The 22,061-nt window shown below is 55.1% G+C and overlaps 2 protein-coding genes across 5 annotated transcripts in view; one reads left to right on the plus strand and one right to left on the minus strand.

The window, feature by feature from the left end:
- The first annotated feature begins 714 nt into the window (after positions 1 to 714).
- SLC30A2 (solute carrier family 30 member 2) lies at positions 715 to 9,670 on the plus strand. 3 transcript variants are annotated; one of them, XM_044997474.1, is made up of 8 exons: positions 715 to 744; positions 2,523 to 2,737; positions 3,425 to 3,571; positions 5,869 to 6,022; positions 6,769 to 6,940; positions 8,123 to 8,228; positions 8,377 to 8,511; positions 9,206 to 9,670. In XM_044997474.1, exons 2-8 carry the CDS (start codon positions 2,563 to 2,565, stop codon positions 9,349 to 9,351), a joined length of 1,035 nt encoding a protein of 344 aa, XP_044853409.1. In that variant the 5' UTR covers positions 715 to 744; positions 2,523 to 2,562; the 3' UTR covers positions 9,352 to 9,670. The 3 variants fall into 3 exon arrangements, with proteins under 3 accessions (XP_044853409.1, XP_044853408.1, XP_044853407.1); XM_044997473.1 differs by lacking the exon at positions 715 to 744 and adding an exon at positions 864 to 974; XM_044997472.1 differs by lacking the exon at positions 715 to 744 and adding an exon at positions 1,260 to 1,515.
- Positions 9,671 to 17,297: 7,627 nt separating this feature from the next.
- Positions 17,298 to 22,061, minus strand: part of EXTL1 (exostosin like glycosyltransferase 1) — a 43,937-nt gene continuing 39,173 nt past the window's right edge. For both annotated transcript variants that reach the window (XM_044998195.1, XM_044998194.1), the window contains 5 exons: positions 21,856 to 21,951; positions 21,456 to 21,542; positions 20,080 to 20,240; positions 18,986 to 19,157; positions 17,298 to 17,800 (listed from right to left, as the gene is read on the minus strand). In XM_044998195.1, coding sequence (XP_044854130.1) covers positions 17,612 to 17,800; positions 18,986 to 19,157; positions 20,080 to 20,240; positions 21,456 to 21,542; positions 21,856 to 21,951 — 705 coding nt within the window. In that variant the 3' untranslated portion in view covers positions 17,298 to 17,611. The remainder of the gene's footprint in view (positions 17,801 to 18,985; positions 19,158 to 20,079; positions 20,241 to 21,455; positions 21,543 to 21,855; positions 21,952 to 22,061) is intronic.

Here is a 22,061-nt window from a genome sequence, read left to right on the forward strand (position 1 = left end):
CTCTGGATGGATCTATCCTCCATGAACTTATCTAGTTCCGTTATAGTCTTGGCCTTCACAACATCCTCTGGCAAGGAGTTCCACAGGTTGCCTGTGTGTTGTGTGAAGAATTCTCAGACCATGTTCATGTGACACAGAGGGAGGTTACAAACAGCACATTGGTTCTTTGTGTATCCCCAGATTACCTTAGAGGAGATCACTTATTTATCGAGCAGCATCTGCACAGTTGATAGAGGACAGGGGATCTGTGCTCCAGAGTTTACAATCCAGGGCCCTATCCTACAAAGCTTATAGACACAAGTCATTTTATGCAGGTGAGTTGGTCCTACTGAACTCAACAGATGTTACTCACGAGCATACGTTTTTGCAGGCTCATGACCAAAACCCAGTGCATTTCAAACACAAGCTACACTGGATGGCTACATGAATATCCCAAAAGCCCTACCACTGTTTCTGTTAGGGTTGTCTCTGTCACCGGTTTAACTAAAGATATGCTCTTAAACTGGTTTAGTGAAACCCATGTGGACACTACTGAATGGATTTAAACCCATTTACATTCAAGCCACGGTTAAACTCCAACCACCTCAGTTTAAACAAGCTTTAAATTAAATTCAACCCACCTTCATTTAAATCACTTCAACTAAAGGAACCAGGTTCAAAACCAGTTTAAGAGGGTTCACACAGGGATTTGCACTGGTTCAACTAAACCGATTTAAAAGCAGCTATCCATTCAACTGCTCCAAGGTCTAATTCAGCCAAGGCTCCCCATTCCTTCTTCCCCCGGGCACTGGGGGCGAAGGTGTGGGGGAGGGGGACGCAGCAGGAACCGCTGGGGGATTTCAGATGTTTCACACGTGGCTCGGAGTTTGCTAAGCTCCTGGAGGTTTGCCCTGTGGAAGTCTTGCTGCCTGGGCGCCCAGGTGTCAGGACAGGATGGAGCTGGGGGGCCAGCAAACTTCGTTCCCAGTTGCTAGGTGGAGTGAGCCAGGCTCCAGCGGGGGGCGGTAACTGGGCCATGGGGGGATTGGGGCAGCGGGACCCCTGCCTCCTCAGTCCCGAGCCCTCCCTCCGAGAAGGGGGAGGCTGGGCTGGGAGACTCGGGGCTGGAGCCTCTCCCCCAGGCAGGGCTGGGCCCGGCGGGGGAGGCGCGCAGCCTCTCCAGGTGCAATGCGCCCCGCGGAGCGCACGGGAGTGGCCAGCCGCGGGCTCTCCGGGCTCGCCGCCGGGCGGGGTGCCCGGCCCCTGGGGAGGGAGGCAGCTCTGCAAAGTTTGCAGCCGGCCTGGCCGGAGCTCGCCGCCCCCGCCGGGCCTTTTGCACACGGGCCCCCGGCGCTTCACACGGGCCGCGGCCGGGGCCAGATAAAGAGGCGGCTGCGAGCCCGGCGCGGGGGGTGGCTGGAGCAGGGGGACCCTCGGAGGGGACCTGGAGCCGGAGCCGGAGCCGAGCGCGCCCCGGCAGGTGGGGATGGCGGACGGGGAGGAGAAGCGGCACCTGCTGGAGGAGCCCAGAGACAGGTGAGGGGCGATTTCTCCCCCTTCAGGGGGCAATTGTATCCCCCCCACCACTCCGCTTCTGAGCCTCCTCCCAGACCCAGGAACAAACCCAGCTCCCTTCCTTCCCCCATGGCACCGTCCCCCCAGCCCCCTATCTCAGTGCTTCCTCCAGCCCAGCTCTGCAGCTCCTGGGCTGGCCTGGCTCCCCCTTGCACTGTGGGACCCCAGGGAGAGAGCCCAGCCTGGCTGCAGCCTCCTCTCCCCCATTCCAGGCCGCCAGGCCCAGCTCCCCAAAGATATTTAGGTGCCCAGCTCCCATCGATGCCAATGGGTGTTAAGCACCTACCAAGCTTTGAGGATCTGGGTTCCAGGGCGCCTGCTTCTGGGTCAACAGCTTCCCTGGCTCTGGAGTCTCTCTGCCTTTCTGGGGGGAGAGGGTGTCTCTGACACAGAAGGGGCCCCCCAATAATTTGGTCTGGGGGACCAAACCAATCCACTGTCTCCATGTGCTGCCCCTTGTTGGGGGGAACTTGGAAGTGGGGGCTACAGCTGGAATAACTGTGGTTCCTTTAGGGTGTTGAGGGGGAAGAGGAGGGCTTGCCGGGCAGGGAGTGAGTGCTGGGTGGAAGAAGGAAGGGGTGGGGGTGTCATGCTTCAGACTGTCCATTCCTCCCTGGATGGAGGGGTGTTTTCAAGCAGGGGAGACTCGCTAGGCTCGGGCCAGGGCTTTCAAGAGTGACTGGTGATTTTGGGGTGCCCAACAGGAGAAGCCACCAAGGGGTCTGGCTTTCAGAGACAGTGCTCCAGCTCTGTCTGAGAATTGGGCATCTCAAGGTGGGCACCCAGAAATCCCTAGCTTCTCTTGAAAACCCGGGGGCACGTTTCCTTTGGGGGGCTGGAAGGGAAGGGTTTTGGGCACAAAGGGGCATCATTTTAATTTCAATTGGAAATCTCCTTCCCCCTCTCCCCGCGTGTCTCAGCCAGCAGCTCCCAAGAGTGGTCAGTAATGGTGACTCTCTGCCATTCAGGTCCTATCTGAGCGTCTCCGAGAAGAACTTTCACAATTCCATGCTCAAGTACATTCCAGACACGTCCTCCATCGAGCTGGGCCTCCCGGGGAACCAGCATTGTCATTCCAGCCGGGCCGCTGGCAGCCACTATGATTCTGAAAAGCAGCGGGCTCGAAGGAAACTCTACATCGCATCCGTGATCTGCCTGGTCTTCATGACCGGAGAAGTCATAGGTAAGACGCCAAAATAGCCTATGTCGTATGGCTTCCTTGAGCCCAGATGCTGGAACAGCTAAACTGGACGAGAGATTCTTCTCCACCTCCTCCCTAAACTGTTATGTGTGGCTATTAAACAGCTGCCGCGGTCTGCCCTAGAAGTGGTTGCATTTCATTGTTCAAAGAGCAAATCCCAAAAATATAATTGTGCATCTGGGTAAGGGCTTGGTCCTGCAAGGTGAGCACTTGGTAGGATCAAACCTTAAGGCCCTGATCTTAAGCCCGTTGAAATCGGCAGCAAAAACTGCTATGGGGAAGAATTGGGCCCTGTGTTAAAGTGGCCGGGTGAACGGCACGACAGCCGAGGCTGCCCTTCACTAGACTGAAGGCCATAGGCTGTCTCAAAGTCACCTGTAGCGTGGGGCCACAGGGGAGGGATACAGACAGTCACATCAGCTCATAGCCCCACTGCTGGCACTAGGGCAGGCTCCAGCTATCAGGGGTTCTGCTGGGACAGACGCAACGAAAACCCAGCTGAGTATTTTGCAGCAGGCTCTGGTGATAACCAGGGAGCTGCTCTGGTCTCAGGAGCCCACCATCACAGGGCCTCTGATCTTGCTTCAGGGTTTCCTCAGCACCGGCCTGTGAAGGGCATAGGGGCAGCGTCGGTGCTGAGGATTCATTCTTTCTCCTCCGTGACTTCAGGGGGATACCTGGCGCACAGCCTGGCCATCATGACAGACGCCGCCCACCTGCTGACGGACTTCGCCAGCATGATGATCAGTCTCTTTTCCCTGTGGATGGCCTCGCGGCCGGCTACCAAAACCATGAACTTTGGCTGGCACCGAGCAGGTAACTTGCTGAGTGGAAGGGCTTTGCTGAAACCGCCAAGGAGAGCCTCGTGTGAAATGCAACAGCTGAAAGCCCATGTGCTGGGTAGATTTCTTTCACACACACACCCCCAACTACCTTTGTTCTCTAAATTCCTACAGAGGCCCTTTAGTGCTGCAGTTATTAAAGGTCTGGGTTGTTGTTAAACCTGGAGGGGCTGGGTATGAAGCCCAGGTGCTCCATGGAAGAACAGCACTGGGCGTGGTGACATCTAACAATGCTCCTTTCTGCTGCTGGGTTTATCTGAAAGGAAGGGAGCTTCCTTGGTGGGGGGTTTGCAAAGGCTCCTGAATGGAGCTGGGAGGGAGGGAGGGACATTTGCAGAGCAGTGGGGGATGGGGAAGATGTCAGGATCCCACACGAGTCCCATCCAGCCAACACAGGCTAATCCAACAGACCCAACCCTGTGGAGCACACACCCGAATGCACAGAAATCATCTGCAGCTCTGTTGCAGTAGCTCGAAGTGCAAGCTGTTTGCTAACTCCCCCGAGCAGGGGAGCCTTGCGATTGGCCCCGGTGCATCCACTATTCCAGGATCGTTGGCACCTCTGGCTCTATGATCATTAGTGACCCCTGTGGGACCCTACCCATGCTGAGCCACTGGGTCCTTCTGGCAGCAAGTACTTCCCCATCACGTTGGGTCCGGTTGTAACCAGCCCTGTGGCTCTCCTGCTGGAATGGGGTGTTCCCCTTCCCTTGTTCTGATCTGGTATCTGGACACAGTAATTCCCTCCCTCCTTTAAGGGCCACCCCTACTACCGTCCATCTGAGGACGACCCGCCCAAGGTAGAGTTTGCTCATCGCTTAGCTGCACTTCTAACCAGGGGAAGGGCTTTGCTGAAACCGCCAGGGAGAGCCTCCTGCGAAATGCAGCAGCTGAAAGCCCAGGTGCTGGGTAGATTTCTTTCACACACACACACACACACCCACTACCTTTGTTCTCTAAATTCCTACAGAGGCCCTTTAGTGCTGCAGTTGTTAAAGGTCTGTTCGCATTCCCTTTCCCAGCCTCCCTTGGTCTGTCTCTCCCTCTGGCGTGTGAGACACCCGGTCCCCCTTCGCCCCTCTCCATTCCCGGCCATCTCCATGGTGTTTCTCAGCTGTCCTCATCTTGACATCATACATTTTTTCCTAACATTGAGCTAGTGCTGTGAAAGGTGCTGGACCGCGAGCCTTGCAGCCTGAGGCCTGGCCTGCGCGTAGGTGTCGTGCCGCTATCATGATTTCGGTTGGGGAGGCGCCGTTTCATGGAAAGAGTTAAATCTGTACCGCCCCTCGCACGTAGGTAGCTCTGTTGGGGTAAAGGTCCATTAGGCCGTGGCTAAACTCAAAAGTTGTATTGCTTGAACCGTCCTGGGATAGTTAAAGTGGTACCCGCTTAGTGTGGGTGCAGTTTTACCCGTATAAAGGTGCTTGTCTAATAAATAGCTTATTTCCATAGGGGAAGACATAACTGCATCCACACCTGCAGCTGTACCAGAGTAACTTGGTTTAAAAATGACACTTCTGAGTGAAATAAACTGGTACAAAATCTGTGCAGAGCAGACCTTGTTCTGGCATAGCTCATGCCCCCTCCCTTACAGGTATAAATGATACAGGGGTACGCGCCTCTCTACCCGCGTCACTGCAGCCACACTAGATGGGGTTGTGTGGCTTTAACGATGCTGGGAGAGTATACTGCCCAGAGAGCTGAATTCAGAGAGGACACGTCAGCTATATTTCAGTAGTGGGCACAAGGGGAGGGGAAGGTGGTATGATTGACGAGCCGAGGAGCCGGAGGGGAGGTGTGGATCAGAAGCAACTAACGATGAGGGTGTGACTTAGAATTGTTAAACATGTTTAGGACTAGTCCATCTGGGGAAATTGACCAGCATAGCTAGAGTGGAAGAATCATTATTCTGCTAGCGCTATGCCAGTATATTTCCCCTGTAAACAGGGGTCAATTCTGCACACACACACCCAGCGCCAGCCCCTATATGCTGCTCCGGTGGTATGTATGGACCATAAAGGAGTTGCAGTTTCCCCTGGTGCAGGAGCCGCATAAGGCCAACGGAAGCGGCTCGCCACAGACCCCGCTCTCTGTCCCTGGTGCTGGGGAATCTGGGATCCTGTGCAGCCCTGGGGAGGCAGCCGAGAAGTCCCTGCATGAGGCTCCATGGCTGCCGTCCCCCAGTGTGGTGAGCGCTGGGTGTCTGGAGGAGGATTTGCTGTGTGTTTCTTGCTCTCTAAGCCTGTGCGGGCCGGGCTTTCTCTGCAGAGATCCTGGGGGCCCTGCTCTCGGTGCTGTCGATCTGGGTGGTGACCGGAGTCTTGGTTTATCTGGCAGTGGAGCGTCTGCTCTCGAACAACTACGAGATCGAAGGGGGCGCCATGCTCATCACCTCCGCCTGCGCTGTGGCGGTGAATATCATGTACGTCCGGCCGGGTCACTGGCCCTCGGCTCCTGAGAACGCTCCGGGGCGCATGCGGGAAGGGTCATTCATTGCTGGTCACGTTGCAAAGGTTAATCCCTCACACTGGAATGTTTTTTCTGGCCAGTCTCAAAGGCCCGCCAGTCCAAACAGGCCATTAATCCTGGGATTAGCGGTCTCCGGAGGCCCGATCCTGCTGCCACGGGAAGCCCCTGGCTGTTGATCTCCACTGGGAGCAGGGGCAGGCCCTTGGATGGTAGAATGCCAGAAGGGATTTTGCAAGTGAGTTTGGAAGAGGCTGTGCAGGCTCTGTGCTCCTCTTCACACCCCCCGACCCGGAGCTAGTGTCTAAAATCTGGGTCACCAAGGGGGCAGCAGGGTTCTCAGCTGTCTCCTCTGCCTCTACTGGGAACTACCAGACGGGGGTTCTGTTGACCCATGCGGTGGGGCATAGGATTGAGGATCTGAGCCTCCCTCTATGTCAGGGCTCCAGGGTCTCTGTTACTGAGCCAGAGCGATGCAGGCCAGAGCGTCCGTGGTTAGCACCGTCTGTCGCAGTCTGGGTCGGAAGCCGGTAGCGCGAGCAGGGTGGAACCGAGCGCCGCACCCTGCACGGGGAGATGGAGGGAAGGTGGCTTCGTCCCTCTGCAGGCAGGGCTTGTCTCGGTTGGTGCAGAAGGCGTGGGAGGAGGCTGTGGGTTGAGGTGCCTCGCTCGAAGACCTCGCTGCACCGTCTTTCCCCGCAGAATGGGAGTCACTCTTCACCAGTCGGGTCATGGGCACAGCCACCACGGCCATAGCCACCACGGGCACAGCAAGCAGCGGAACACCAGCGTCCAGGCCGCCTTTATCCATGTGGTCGGGGACCTGCTGCAGAGCGTTGGCGTCCTGGTAGCTGCATACATCATATATTTCAAGGTACGGGCTCTGTTGCCAAGAGTGTCTTGGGCGCAGAAGGCTGGAAACTCCCCGCTGCCCGATGTACGAGGTGTCTTTCATCTGTTGTGGCATGGGAGTTGGAGCGTGACGCGTGCTGTCCCAGGTGGAGGAAGGAAGAGCTACTCCTTTGGCAGGAAGGTGTGGTCTGAGCACAGGACTAGGAGCCAGGAATTTTGGCATTCTTATCTTTGCTCTGCTGGTAATTCCCTCTCTGTCCTTGAGAAAGTCACTTAACCTCTCTGCCTTCGTTTCCCTGAATGCCTTGCCCAAGGACACAGAGGAAATTAGTGGCAGAACACAGATTAGATATGAATTTTTTTTAATTGCATTTCACTTACTTCCCCCACCACAGAAATGCAGCCACCTCTGGAATGGCATGCAGCAGCTGCCTAGCAGCATTGCACAACCGTGTAGGATAGAAAGTGAGGGATTCTGCGTGAACTTGAAACTTCAGGGGAATGCAGGGATGTACTGTCCAAGTTGGAACTTAGCTGAGACACTAATGCTGATGCCCCAGTTCTGTGCTATAGGATTGTCCACACACGGTCAGGGTCTCTGCTTCTCTTCTCATCAGAAAGGAGGCATGAGGTCCGGTGACGCTATGCTGGGGCATTGGGTCAACGCTCAGGCCAGGTCTATACTGAACATGTTTGCCAGCATAGTAATGTCGCTTAGGGATGTGATTTTATTTGCAACGTTATTATACTGCTCAGAGTTTCACATGTACAGTTATACAGGCAAAAAGGGGGAAAAGAGATCCTGACACAAGCACTTTTTTTTTTTTGACACTATAAACTGCTTCTACACGAGGACGGTTTGCCAGTAGAGCTACGCTGGCAAACCCTTTCTGGTGCAGACTAGCTCTTACTAGAGGGAATAATGCAACATTTTAAATTATTGGCACCTGGCTGTTCCGTGGTGGCCTCCCATCCAAGCAGTGACCGGGCTGCACCTCTGCTGAGCTTGTGATCTGCTCAGCGGTCACCACACACGGTGCAACTGCAAGAGGAAAAATGGAATTTTCATTTGGAATGAAACTCAGTAGCTCAGGAAGGAAACCACTGAGCGTTTTGTAATGAGATTACATGGCCTGTTTGAGTAGGAGGCATTTGCGAGCTTTAAATTAAATACACCGAGTAACAGCTTTCCTCCTCCCACCAGCCAGAGTATAAATACGTAGACCCCATCTGTACCTTCCTGTTCTCAATCCTGGTCCTTGGAACGACGCTGACCATCCTCCGGGATGTCGTCCTTGTGCTGATGGAAGGTAAGGAGCTGTACAGAGCAGGGTAGTTAAGTGAACGATCGGTTAACCCGGTCCCGTCGCTGTGGTATGTTCTCCCGTGGGTTACAGGGCACCTCCCTTTCCTGCTGATGCGGGGCTCTGACCCTGTGTGCCTCTTGCTGTCTTGAAGGGACCCCAAAAGGGGTGGACTTCAACAACGTGAAGGAGATCTTGCTGTCCATCAACGGTGTGAAAGCCCTTCACAGCCTCCACATCTGGGCCCTGACTGTCTCGCACCCGGTGCTGTCAGTCCATATCGCTATCAGTAAGTATCTGCCCTGCCTGCCCATTGGAGAGACCAGATGGGCGAGGGAATATCTTGTATTGGACCAACTCCTGTTGGTGAAAGAGACCAGCCTTCGAGCTCTTCTTCAGGACTGTGTCGGTGAAAGACACAAGCTTTCGAGCTAACAGGAGTTGATCCAATGAAAGATGTTTCTTCACCCATTTGTCTGCCTAATATCCCGGGACCAACATGTCTACTATAAGGCCGCACACATTTAGGACTTGATAGACGTGCTCCCGTTGCTTCAGAGGCATTGGATCGTACCCTGGAACAAGCCCTCTTGGCAGAAAAGCTGTTGGCAGTGGAGGATCCTGGGAGATTCCGCGATGCTTCACTGGCTTCGCCTGGTTTTGCGTCCAGCTCAGAGCTCTGCTTAGATTCACCCAGAAGCTCATGATCCTTTAATACAAAATTGGAGCCTTTTTTTTTTTTTTTTTGGGTGGCTTTGCACAAGTTTCCACCCCAAGAGACCTTTGTGGTTTGGCTGGGTTTTGCGTAGTCTCGCTTAGATAAGAGAATGTAATTCTCTGCCCCCCAAATTATACAGTTTAAGGCCCTGCAAACTAACTGAATGGCCTAGGCAGACCCGGCTAGTGCACCCTGGTAGGCTCAAAGGCCAAGTCTTTACCCCATGACGTGACCTCTCCAGCCTCCGTGCTTGTGTTCGTTCCAGATGAAAACGCCGACGCCCAGACAATCTTGAAGGAGGCTAGTTCCCAACTGCAAGGGGCGTTCAACTTCCACACCACCACCATCCAGATTGAGAACTACTCGGAGGATATGAGAGACTGCCGGGAGTGCCAGAGCCCCTCTGACTGACCACCTCTCTACACGAGGGGTGGGGGGGATTGATGACCAACTGTGGACCAACCGTCCTGGGAACGCTGCTACCTCAGAGCGCCTTTGCTGCTGCCAGAATAAGGACGTGCCGTGGTCAAGTGCCTGTTTGGAGGCAGCAGGGTGCCAATCCCTGGGGCATTGGGATGAGGTGATTTGACCGTGTTCTCTCCTGCACTGTGTTAGAGAGACCGTAACATTTTCTTTTCTTTTCTTTTCTTTGCTTTTTATTTCACTTTCATCCCATCCCGAACAGGGAGCATCACTTTTAATATTCTGAAAATAAAGCAGATCAAATGACTCTGTCCCTCTGGCTTCATGCTCCGTGTGAGAGGCACGTCCACTCTTCAGAGTGCTCTCGTCGGCTTGGTTTGCCATAGGAGCATCGGGAACGTCTAGTCTGATCCAGGGGGGCCATTTCACATTTTGGGGGCGGTGCAGCTTTAACTAGGATTCCAGGGGCTACTTAGGCACCCGAGAACTCTAGGTTTTTTGCAGCTAACAACTTAGAAATTAGCTGGCAGGAGCACTGTATCCAATTCCTATACAAAGAAAGAAAAAATATATATACAAACACCACTTAAAGCCATATTTTAAATGTATATGTAAGTTTAGAACAATCAGGCAATAATGCAGCAAGATATTCCCAATCCCAAACCTCGAGTTATCAGGTTTGGAGCCTTAACGCAGATATCAGAAACGCACGTGTATACTTTGTACGCTCTTTAGTAGAGAGAAATCAAATCTGCTCACTTTCTGTAGCAGCCACTGTTATGGCCATAACCTGCTCTATTTTAGTCAATTGGTTTGCACTCCACTAAAAACACATTTTACTTAATTTTAACTGCACTTTTTAGCCTGGCAGCCCAAGCCCTGTGAGACCAAGCCAGCAGCCCTTTGATTGCAATGTAGACCTACCTTAAGACATAGCTAATAACCTCCACCAGACTAAACCCAGGCCCCAATTGCATTGTGGCTTCCCCCAAAGCCAATCGTCCCTCTCCATTTTCTTTCCCCTGCAAACTTCCACTTCAAACCAACCAGCAGTGAAAAGCCCCCCTTGAAAGCACTGCAAAGAGGGGCAGATGCCTGCAATCCATCGCTGAGAGCAAAAGCTGTCCAGCCCCAGCTGACAGTTGTGCATGCAACCCCCTGCTCCACGAGAGCCGAGCTCATGTGATGCTGCTGCAGGCAGCTGTTGGCTTTCTGACCTTGCTGGGATTTCAAGCAGCGCCATTCCCCCGGAATGAGGACGACCCCCTTGATTCCCCAGCCTCTGCACCCTTCCCCATTTTTTGCACCCATCAGCCATTTGCACACGCTCCCGGAGAGAGAGTCACTGGGGGCCTTATGGGGGATTGGCAGCCTTCCGTGTTTCCTGCAAGATTCTCTGCCTGGATAAGCAATGGCATCGATATCCGAATGTTAAGGAAGTGAAACCGGATGGACGGATGGGAAGTGATTGTTGTTCAAATGCTGGACACTGACAGACAGGAAAATAAATTCCCGTTCTTAATGAAAGAGAAAAAAAACGTGCTCGCATTTGGGCTTGGGCTGGAACCCCGGGCTCTGAAACCCCCTGTGGGTTTGAGTCCAGCCCCAGCCCGAATGGCTACACTGCCGTTTCTAGCCCCACAGTCCAAGGCAGTTGCCCTGGGCTCCAGGACTCCATGCCGTGGGGTTTTTATTGCCCGGAGTAGTGGGTGCTGCATTACCCCCCACACCAAGGGCTCCTCCATGGCCCAGCTCCATCAGTCTCTTACCCAGACTGCAGGGGTGAGGAGCCTGGTGCTAACGGGCTGCATGGCACAGCGGCATGGATTTGAAGCCCAGAAGGGAGCATTAGGTCATCTCATCTGGCCTCCTATATACCACCGGCCATAGAATTCCACCTGGCTAGCCCCGTACTGAGCCCAACAACTCACGTGCCCAGCTGCAGCCGGGCTGGTGCGTTAGGGGGCAGTTTCAGCACTGCCAATCATACCGGTGCAAACCTCACGCGTCAGGCCCCCTCCAGCCTTTGCTGGCGCTTATGCCAACTCCCTCTCCCACCCATCCCTTCCAAGCCGGTTTGTAACAGCGCACACTTGATGAAGAAAGGAGGAGCGGGGGGACTGACTTTGGGATGATGGACGCTTTCAGCTCCTCATCTCTACAGGTCTGTCGTATCTTATACGCCTTTAACATGCGCGATTTCAGCTTTACGCGGTCGGCAAAAGCAAAAAAAACCCCAGAAAAATAACCATTTTAATACTGTTTCTGTAGTGCGGGCGATTCCGCCCGCCATTCCACTCAATGTAATTTTGACTATACGCAATTTTCGCTTGACGCGCTGACTGCGGAACGTAACCCCAGCGTAAGAGGCGGCAGACCTGTACTACGCTGCTTTTCTTAGGCTCAAAACTGGCCGTGACTCCGCTGCGAGCTTCCTCAGAGCAGTGCCGCGTGAATGCCAGCAACAGCCAGTGAGGTGCATTGTAGCCAGTGGGAGGAAGGGCATGAACAGCACAGTGGGTTGGATGCCTCTGGTCACTCACGAGCAGCAGGCGCTTGCGGCAAGATCGATAGGTCAGTTCCTCGATGCCCAAGCGACAGATTGTTTTAGTGCGAGTGGGGCATCAACATCTTTGGAGTTATGGGTGCTCAGCACTTCCTAGAGGCATGTTTTATGGGCGACGAGGCCTGCTCCCTTGCACGAATGATTGGCCCAAGATTACTTACTGTGCCGCCGGCTCGGGGTTATTTATGCAGCCGCGGTGAAGGGATATTTACGACATGGAGGGTATGAGCCGCTCAGTTTATGAAATAATCGCTCCTGACGGGCTTGGCTTCCCATTGTTTATAGACTCCTCGGAGCGTTTTTACGGCTCTCTCGGGCGATTGGTGGAGCTGTCATTTTTCAAAGCAGCGAAGGCAAGGAAAGCCCTGGCCTTAATGAAACCGCTTTCACCTTGTAGGGCCCGATCCTCAGCTGCAGGAAATCAGCATAGGGCCCAGCCGGTGTCAATCAGCTTAGCAGCACTGCAGTCCGTGGTGCTCCATCCATTTACACCTGCTGAGGATCCGGTCCTCTGGCTGGAGGAATCTCCATTCATGTCTTACACTCAGGCTGACCTCACCAGGGGGTTTTAATATGTGGGTGAGTCAAATGGGTCAGCGGCAGATGTGGATTTTGCGCAGCCTCCCCTAGCTAAGAAGATTGGGCTTGGTTAGGACTTGGCTGGGAGACTTGAAAACAAGTACACTTATACAGCAAATTACTAGATATTAACTAATGAATCATCACACGCCAGTTATAGGCGAGCTAGTACTATGCCCCCTTTACAGCTGGAGAAACTGAGGCACAGCAAGGTAACATGGCTTCCCAAGATCCCCCAGCAGCTGTCCTGGGACAAGAACCTAGAGATCATTGCTCCTAGAGCGGTGCTATATCCACTAGGCAAGACTGTCTTTCTAGGTAGCCAGCCACCCTGACCATTCATAGCTATGTACACAGTCCTGGACCCCCTTCTACGAGAGTCCAAGGATGTTAACTCCCGGGCCCTGGCTAAATTCCAATTTGGGCATCTGCGTCCCCAAAAGCTTGCCAACAATTTCAGCTGGCAGGGGTATTCTTCACTTCCCTCTGCAAAAGAGTGAGAAAGAGAAAGAGAGAGAGTGTGTGTGTGTGTGTGTGTGAGAGAGACAATTACTGCTGCATTCCACCCCAGAGGAGGCTGCAGTTCAGTGGTGGGTGAGGCAATTCCTGTTTGTGGAACCTGGCAGAGGAGAGGGAGAAGGGCGAGATATTTGTATCATGGGGAAGCAATTAAAGGCTGAATGATCAGAAATAAATGGTGGGAGCCCGGTAGCTTTCTCAGCATGATCAGCTCTTTCCTTCAGCTCAGCCCAGCTGAAATTCCAGTGGGAAATCCACCGCTGGGATTTATTCATGACTTCATTGACTCCTTCCAGCCTCGCTCCAGCTTTATTTCTAAGCATCATTTCTCTGAGCCCATAAACATGAGAACCTTAAACCAAATCACTTCTGGAGACCCCGGCAGCAACCTAACTGCCTACTCGGCAGATTGCCTCAAAAGCAGCTGCCGTGTCTCATTTATCTTCTTGTTTGAGGCTCGTCCAAAGCCATGTTTATGGCTGTTTAATTAGGAGCTAATGCCTTCCGTTTGGCCTTCTTGCTTTCTCTGCCATTGGCAGGTTCTGCTCAGCAAGCGCTCAGGTGCTCAGTCTCATCGCTAATAATGTTGCCTTCGTTCAGCTCAGAAACTGAACGACATGACCTGGGTCGGTGCAACCATTTAGGCGACCTAGGTGGTCGCCTAGGGCACTGCGATTTGGGGGGTGCAATTTTCTTCGGCAGCGGCCGCGGCGGCCGGATCTTCAGCTGCTCTGGTCGCCGCTGGCATTTAGGCGGAGGGAGCTGAGGCAGGGGGGTGCAGGGAGGGCCGCCTGCAAGTGTGTGTGTGGGGGTGGCACGCAGGGGAACTCCCCGCCCCAGCTCACCCCTGCCCCACCTCCTCCCCGAGCATGCCATGACTGCTTCATTTCTCCCACCTCCCAGGCTTGCGGCACCTAAGCTGATTGGCGCTGCAAGCCTGGGAGGCGGGAGAAGTGAAGTAGCGACGGCGTGCTCGGGGTGCTCGTGCGCGGAGCAGAGGTGAGCTGGGCGGGGGGCTCAGGGCAGAGGGTGGGGGGTGGGGAGCTGCCGCAAGGGGGCCCCTCAGGGCGGAGGGGAGTAGCTGCTGCCGAGGGGGGGCACCTCAGGGTGGAGGTGCGGGGGGGGGGAGCGCAAGGTGGAAGTTTCGCCTAGGGCGCGAAAGATCCTTGCACCGGCCCTGGATGTGACTCTGCTGCGAGCTTCCCCGCGGCAGTGCCACAGGAATTCCGGCAACAGCTGCTGCGATGCTTTAGCAGCGTGAATTTCTGCACAGCAGTGCCCTGTCTTGCTGAGCGCGCGTCCCGCATGGGTTCTTTATGTGCCAACGTGTAGCAAGGCAGTAACCCCGCTCCTGCCCTGAAGGGCTGAAAACAGCCCTGGGAGAGGGCTGTGGTAGGGGAAAACCTGGGCTGATTGGGGAAGCAGCCACAGCTGGGCCATGCCCCAATCAGGCCGCAGCTGGACTGAGGAGCAGACAGTCTCACTCTGCTTTCAGAGAGAGAGAGAGAGAGGCCTGGTTGCTGGGAAGCTCAGGGTGCCTAGCGTGAGGCAGGGCTGGGGCGCTCCAGGCTGGCAGGCCTTGTCCAAGGCCCCACAGAGGTACTGGGTTGCAGGGAAAGGCAGCAGATCCAAAACCCCCTTGCCTGTGATGAGGGGCTTATACTGCAGCCTGCCCCAGGGAGCTGGGGCTAGTTGGTGAGTGGCAGTAGCCCAGACTGAGGCAAGGTGGGGATAGGGGGTCCCTGGGGAGGGGAGACCCTAAGAGTGAGGGGTTACTGCCAGGGGCAGCACTCCAGATAGTGGGGCACCACAGTCCAGGGAGGGACATGGGAGCCCAGTGACAGTGGGATGCTGCCTGCAGAGGGCGCTTCAAGGCTGGAAAACGAGCTAATTCCCAGGACGCCGGCAGGAGGTGCCGCAGGGGTGAGTCCCTTGTCGCTACACAAAGCGAACAGCGCTAATGCTTTGTGTTTGTGTAACACCGACAAGACCCCACTTGTCGGCGGGATTGAACCGGGGACCTCTGGGGCTTAGTGCATGAGCCGAAAGCCAGCTGGCTGTTCGTTAAGGCTCTAAGTGGTCTCGGTGCCACTAGATGGGCCAGAACACCCCACCCAGAAGGTGTGTGGGTTACACTTGCTCCTTTGAGCCAAGGATTTCAAAATGCTTTACGAACATTAGGCCCCACAACACCGCTCTGAGGTAAGGAGGTAGAGCTGGGGACGAGTAGCTGTTTTACCAATGGGAAACTGAGGCACAGGGCAGCTATGACCTATGTTCTCAAAAGCGTCTGCTAATTGTGTGTCCATTTGCCAAGCACCCAACTTGTAACATGAGAGCAGCAGGCGCTGCAGCTCAGGCCCTGCTTCAATTCAACAGGATTTGGGGCGCTCGACACAAGGTGAGAATCCGACCCGAGGTGGGCACCCATAATGAGTGAGCCCTTTTAATCACCAAGGCCAAAGCCTCAAAGGTACCGGAATACTGTGAGGAGCTGGGCCAAAGTGAATCCGAGTTAAGGTGAGAACCCAGGTGTTCTGCCGCTCCGTTCCCTGCTCCATCTGGAAGTAGAACCCAGGTGTCCTGGTTCCCGGAGCACTGCTTGCAGTACTTCCATCCTTTGCTTAATACAGAACGATGCTATTAGGGTGACCAGATGTCTCAGTTTTATAGGGACAGTCCTGATTTTTGGGTCTTTTTCTTATATAGGCTCCTATTACCTCCCCCACACACACAGCCTGTCCTGATTTTTCACACTTGCTGTCTGGCCACCATAGATGCTATGAGAAGTTTTAGGGGAACACGTAGAAATGATACAGGCTTGGAGGTAATTGCTTTGCCCTGCCAAGAGCCTGAGCTAGGTTTCTGTCAGGAAGAACAATAAAGTCCTTCTTGAGTGCACACGATTGCTGTGCAGGGTGAGTTAACCCCACGAGCCTTACACTAGTGACACTGTGTTGAGTAGAACATGCTTGGTAGCCATTCTTGCCAACCCTGGCGATTATAATCAGAAAACGCATGATAGTTGATGTTGGTCTTAAAGCCCCAGCTCCTGGAGTCAGGTGATTATGCGAGACTCTTGGCTTTCACTGGGAATAAAAAAGTAAGTTTTTAGCTCTCCTGGTTGCAGTGAAAAAGCTGGAAAAATGTGACCCCTGAAATGTTCCATCATCCCAAGGCAAAGATAAAAAGTAGTAAATGGTGCATTTTTTCTCTCTCATGATTTTTAAGCCTATCTTGTAATTTTGGGGGCCTGACTCATGATTTTTTGACCTCGTGGGTTGGCAAGAACAGGTAGACAAGGCTAGTCGCAGACACAGGAATTTCTAGACATCTCTCTGGGCCCTTTGGTGGCACATTCAGAACCGGGCACGATAGTTGTTCTGAGGCACAGCAGACTCGACCCGCAGTTATTTTTATCTGAGGACAATAAACAGTCCCATCTGCTGATGGGAGGGTGACTGGGTTTCAGTCTGAGCTGTTCAATGCATGGGTATAAAACAGATCCTTGGTGCCTTTTCCAGATTAAATGAGTTCTGGATTCACAGAAGATCAAACTCCTACCAGGGGAGCAAACATTACAGTAACTCCCCAGTGTATCACAGACGGGTGCTGACCCCTAGTGGCAGCAGAGGGAGGGACGCTCCCTGGATTGTGTTCCCTCACTTCCACAAGAACCTATTTCTGCTCCTGCATTTCTGGTGGGTTGAAATAGGGATTGTGGCTGCGACCAGGACAATCAATGGAATATACATTCAAAACCAGCCTCATAGACTTAAGGTCAGAAGGGACCATTATGGTCATCTAGTCTGACCTCCTGCACAGTGCAGGCCATACAATCTCACCCACCCACTCCTATAACAAACCCCTAACCTATGTCTGAGTTATTGAAGTCCTCAAATCATGGTTTAAAGACCTCAAGGTGCAAAGAATCCTCCAGAAAGGAGGATGCAGAGGAAGGCGAAAAACCCCCAGGGCCTCTGCCAATCTGCCCTGGAGGAAAATTCCTTCCCGACCCCAAATATGGCGATCAGTTAAACCCTGAGCATGTGGGCAAGACTCACCAGCCAGCACCCAGGAAAGAATTCTCTGTAGTAACTCAGATCCCATCCCATCACAGGCCATTGGGCATATTTACCTGCTAATAATCAAAGATCAATTAATTGCCAACATTAAGCTATCCCATCGTACCATCCCCTTTTTCTTAAGGCAGACAGGCTGAGACTCCGAAGGCAGGTCAAGAAATGGAAGAGCCCATCATTCCTGCAAACCTTTATTTGTACTGGTAAAACCCAATAAAGACCGAAATTCCTTCCAGTATCTCGCCAGCAACTGTTAACGTGAGTGTATCCCACTCAGAGCCCAGCATTCGGGAGGTCTAAGCAAGGAAATGTTTCCCCAAGCCCCACTGGGATTCCAGTTCGCGTGGCTGTAACCAAGGCTAGATCAGTAACGTTAAAGTCTGTAGCACTGGAATTCCAGCTCAGTCCGGTCTCCTAGGAGCATGGGAATAAAATGTCCTGCACGGCGGCTGCCTCCTCTCCAGCTCTGCTTCTCAAGGGCTCCGCTGTGCTCTCCCCAGCGCTAGGGTTTCTCTAAGTGCCGGTACTTCTTGCGCAGCACGGACACCTGGTCCTTGAACAGCACGGGGTCGAGGCGGAGCTGCGAGTGCACCAGCGGCATGTAGCCAAACCAGGCTGCGAACCGGTTGAGGCAGTCCTGGCGCTGGGAGAAGTGCAGGTTCCCGCTGGAGACGGCCGCGCTCTTGGACATCTACGGCGCGCAAGGGGAGAAGAAAGCGCTCAGGGCTATTGCACAGACTTAGGGACTTCTCCTGCTCCCAAGAAGACCGTGGTGGTTTTACCGTTGATTTCAGCAGGATCAGGAGCAGACCCTAAATTAGAGGCGTTTGACCTAACAGCTCCTTTGTAAGCCCCCAAGGAGGGAGAGGAGAAGCCAACAAAACTACAGACAGAGGTAGCACAGGAGAAGTGGGGGTACAGGAGCTGAGGGACTGATAGATCAGAGGGAGAGCTGAGAGGTGGGGGTTTCCACCGCTCTCCCTTCTCCACCTATATCATAGGTCGGCCTTGAACAAGCCGGAGAACCAGGCACTCCTCTGAGAGATCCCACCCCGAGCAATGAACCCCGTGTGGGAGCCGTTTTGCAACAGCTACTGTTATTCGTTGTAGGGGATGTGGCCTAAGACCAGGCCCCGGAGGAAAGTAGAAGCAGCGGCCTGTGGGGTCACCCTCTGATAAGAGCCTTTCCCAGAATGCCTTTCCTGGAGCTGGCCCTTTAAATCAGGGGGAGACAAGCTGCTGCCGCTCTAGGGAGAACATTCTGCACCTAACAGCTACAATCTGCGCCTCCCGCCCATCTGGGGACTGCCCGTCTCCCTCTGCCCTACACGGCACAGCAGCCTCTGAGCGGAGCTGGGAGACACACAACCTGCCTGCCGCCAGCCCTGTGCTCTGCACGCGGCTGCAGCCCGGGGGCTGGTGCTATGCTGCCCAGGAGCAGGGCTCTGAAGGGAGTTGGCTAGGAGGCACGGTGGGAAGCAGACAGAGCTCTCTGCGGGTGCTGGGACGGGGTCAGCCCTGGGGATGTAAAGGAATTATTAGGGTGGCCGCTGGGCATACAGCCCTGAGCAGCAAGAGGTTAGTATGTAAGGCCTGGATGTTTTAGGCTATTGGGGAAAGATTGCCTAGTGGTGAGATCTACTAGGGTGCGGGCGGCTTCCCTCAGGGACAGGGCAGCGCCGTTGCTTAAGTCATTAAGGACTGAACAGGGCAGGGCACCGGGGCCCAGGCAGCAGGACTCACCCGCGCTGTCCAAGGGGGCCCAAGAGGACCCTAACCTTGAGGAGTCTCTGCTTCCCCCCCGCCCCAGCCCCCTGTGCCTGGTATGCTCCTGGCTCGGGGGTGGTGCCCCAAAGTGCCACTCTCAGCTCCCTACCTGCTGGGGGGAAGCCTCCTGGTGCTGCTTCTTCTGGGTCACTTTGATGGGAGGTAGCTTGGTGACAGCAGACACGAGGACGTTCATCAGGATGTCTTCGCAGCTGGAGAGCTGATCGACCAGGCTCCTCAGGCTGGCAGGCAGGTAATTGGTGAAGAGACTGTGATAATACCTGGGGGGGCAGAAACCGTGATAATATCTGCGGCGGGGGGGTCTCAAAGAGCATGAGCCACCAAGGGACCATCCCGTTCCCCAGGGCTGGGGGAGGCCAGAGCCTGTCCCATGGGCCAAAGGCCTCCTACAGCCACAATGCAACTCACAATGGCCCTCTTCCACGCGGCGGCACAGGCGGGGGAGGAGCGGCCCTGTCCTCGCTCCGTGTCCCTCGCCTCTCCTCTATTCCAGGGGCCTGCCGCAGCCGGGACGTCCCCCAGCCACAGATGCTCAGGCTAATGCATCGCCCACCTGGCTCGGCAGCTCCCTCCGTGGCACGGATGAAGGCTGCTCTTTGTGAGCCGAAGGCAGGAGCCCTGCATTCTCCTCCCGCTCTCGACACTCAGGCCGCGACTTCCTAAAACGGGCGCCAACCATAGCGCTCCTGGGGGCTCAGCATTCCTTGCACCCCAGCCACTTCTTGAGGTCCCTGCGTATGGATTTAGGGAGCTACCTTTAGCCTCCTCTTTTTCGAAAGCTTGGCCGAGGTCTCCCTCAGCTTCACTGTCCTGCTCTTCCAAAGGAGGTTAGCCCTAGTGAGCTCCTTCCCAGGGCATGGGGCTCGATTCCTCCAGTATTACACTGCAGGACCCTTCCAGCACACGGCCAGGCTGAGCCCTGTTGTCCTGGACACTGCACAGACACGTAGCAAATGGCAGCCACCATCCCAGTCCAGGGTAGGTGCTTTGAGATCCTTGGCTATCTAACTCCAGACCTGTTATGGCTGAAGCCTCCATGTCTGGGCTAGCGACTGTTCCTACCACTGGGTGGCTTCGAGCTAGTTCGGCTTCCAGTGGGGCTTTTGGGTGGAAGAACAGAGCCCTCCAGGGTTCATTCTGCCTGGGCCCCTTAGGCTGGAAGTTCTGGAGAAGGTGCTTTACCTGTGATAGAACGCAGCTGCGGTGAGAACCATGGAGAACTCGTTGGTCCACTTGGAGGTGTAGCCCCACTGGCTCTGGCTGGAATCCCAGAAGTGACTCCGCATGGGGAACCCAACAATGCGGTCAGGGAAACTCCTCCACACCACAAAGGCAAAGTCGACCTGGGGAGGCAGATGGAGAGAGTTCCCCACCAGGGCAGGGCCGATAAGCAGCAGATCCAGAGTCAAATGCCTCCATCGTTCGGAGGAGAAAGCTGCGGAGAGCAGAGCTACCCTGGCTGGGACAGAGTCCGTCTGGATTTGACCCACCAGGTCTTTACCATCATTGCTACTCTCTGCGAAGACCAGACACGTCTTCAAAATGCCTCTCCGAGCCTCGACGCCTCGCGCCAAGCACCCTGCACCTCCCCACTCCCTTTAAGAACATGGCTCCTCTGCCCCAAGCCACACCCCAACCAGCTAAGAGCAGAAACGCAATGCCTCAATCCGCGGCCTGCAGGCCACGCTGCCACGTGATCCTGTCGGCTCGCACGCGGGAAACGCTCTTGGGCCGGGCGCATACTTGGGCGGAGGGCCTGCCGGGCTCAGCCAGGTGTCTCAGCGAGAGGCGTGGGCGATTCAGTAGGTGGCATGCTGCCATCTGGGTTTTTCCTGGAAGTCTCTTATTCAAGTACTCGCCCGACCCAGCCCTGTTTAGCCCGGGAGTTCTGGTGCCCTAGTGTAGGAAGTGCCAATGACCCGGCTTGGGGCGCTGTGCTGGGGAGATGAGGTCTTCTAGATAGGATGTAAAGCAGAGCTTCTGGCGGCTCAGGGGCTGGGGCACTTTTTGTAAGAGGTGGGTATTGACCCCCATGTCCTCGCCAAATTCTAGCTTGATTATTATTACAGGGTCTATCTAAATTCCCATCATAGTTTATTTGCTCCTCCTGCCCTCAACTCGGGCCTGATCCTGTGAGGGAGAGAGGCCCAGGGAGTTGAGGGCACTCAGCACATCACATGATCTGTTAGAGTTGCTGCGCCCTGTTAAATAGCTGCCACGTTCCACCCGAGAGGTGGCTGCACATCCCATGGTGCTCTGTGTGCAGAGGTGGATTATAGTTTTGGGAGGGCCCTGGGCCAGGACAAGTAGGGGGCCCCTCTCCCACATTCCGCCTGCAGTCCCCCCACCCCTGTCCTGCGCTCCTGCCGGAGAGCGGGGTCAGAGCACTGGGTGGGCTGGTGGAGTGGGGCAGGGCACAGGATCCCCTAGGGATTGGCCCCATTGGCCCAGTGGCTAATCCGTGGACAGCTTGTGAAGCCCCTTGAGACTCTTCTCTCCCTTGAGGCGTCTTTATCTAGTTCGCTGCGTCCCACCAGCCCCCTCGCCCATCCCCTCACCTCGCTGGTCGACAGGCTCGTGTGTTCATCCAGGCTCAGCACCGCATCTGTCCCGATGGCCGAGTACGGGAAGAAACGGTCGCTGACCTTGAGCGAGAGGGAACAGCAGAGTCAGGGAGGGGGCCAGAGCCCCTCCGCCCCTTCCCCATCCCATGGAGAGCGCAGGCAGACCCAGCGCAGGCTAGTGCAGAGCAGGGGGCACCGCTGAGCCGCTCCCTGATGCGCAAATCCGTGTGGTGCTGCGGTTCTTTGGCCGCGCTTCCCCCTGGCCCTTGGGAGGGCCGGGCTGCCCCGGAGCGGCAGCCCCACCGTGCACTGGGGGTGCACAGCCCGTTCACAGCCCGCCCCGTCCCTCCCGCGAACGGCGGCCCGCAACCAAACCGCCCCGGCGCCCGCTTACTTTCCGCCGGCCGTGAATGACTGTCAAAGGCACTGCTGTCTGGGGCCATCTCCCCCTCGGCGGGGGAGGCTTCTCGCAGCTCCACAGGACTAGGATCTAAAACCAAACGCCAGGGCGCCTCGGTCAGCACATGTGGGTGGCTCTGTGCGTCTGGCAGGGCAGAGGGGGGCGGGAGGGTGTGCCCCAAACCCACAGCCTTCCCGGCC

Source organism: Mauremys mutica, chromosome 23 (genome assembly GCF_020497125.1).
Source record: "Mauremys mutica isolate MM-2020 ecotype Southern chromosome 23, ASM2049712v1, whole genome shotgun sequence".
Lineage (NCBI taxonomy): Eukaryota > Metazoa > Chordata > Testudines > Geoemydidae > Mauremys > Mauremys mutica.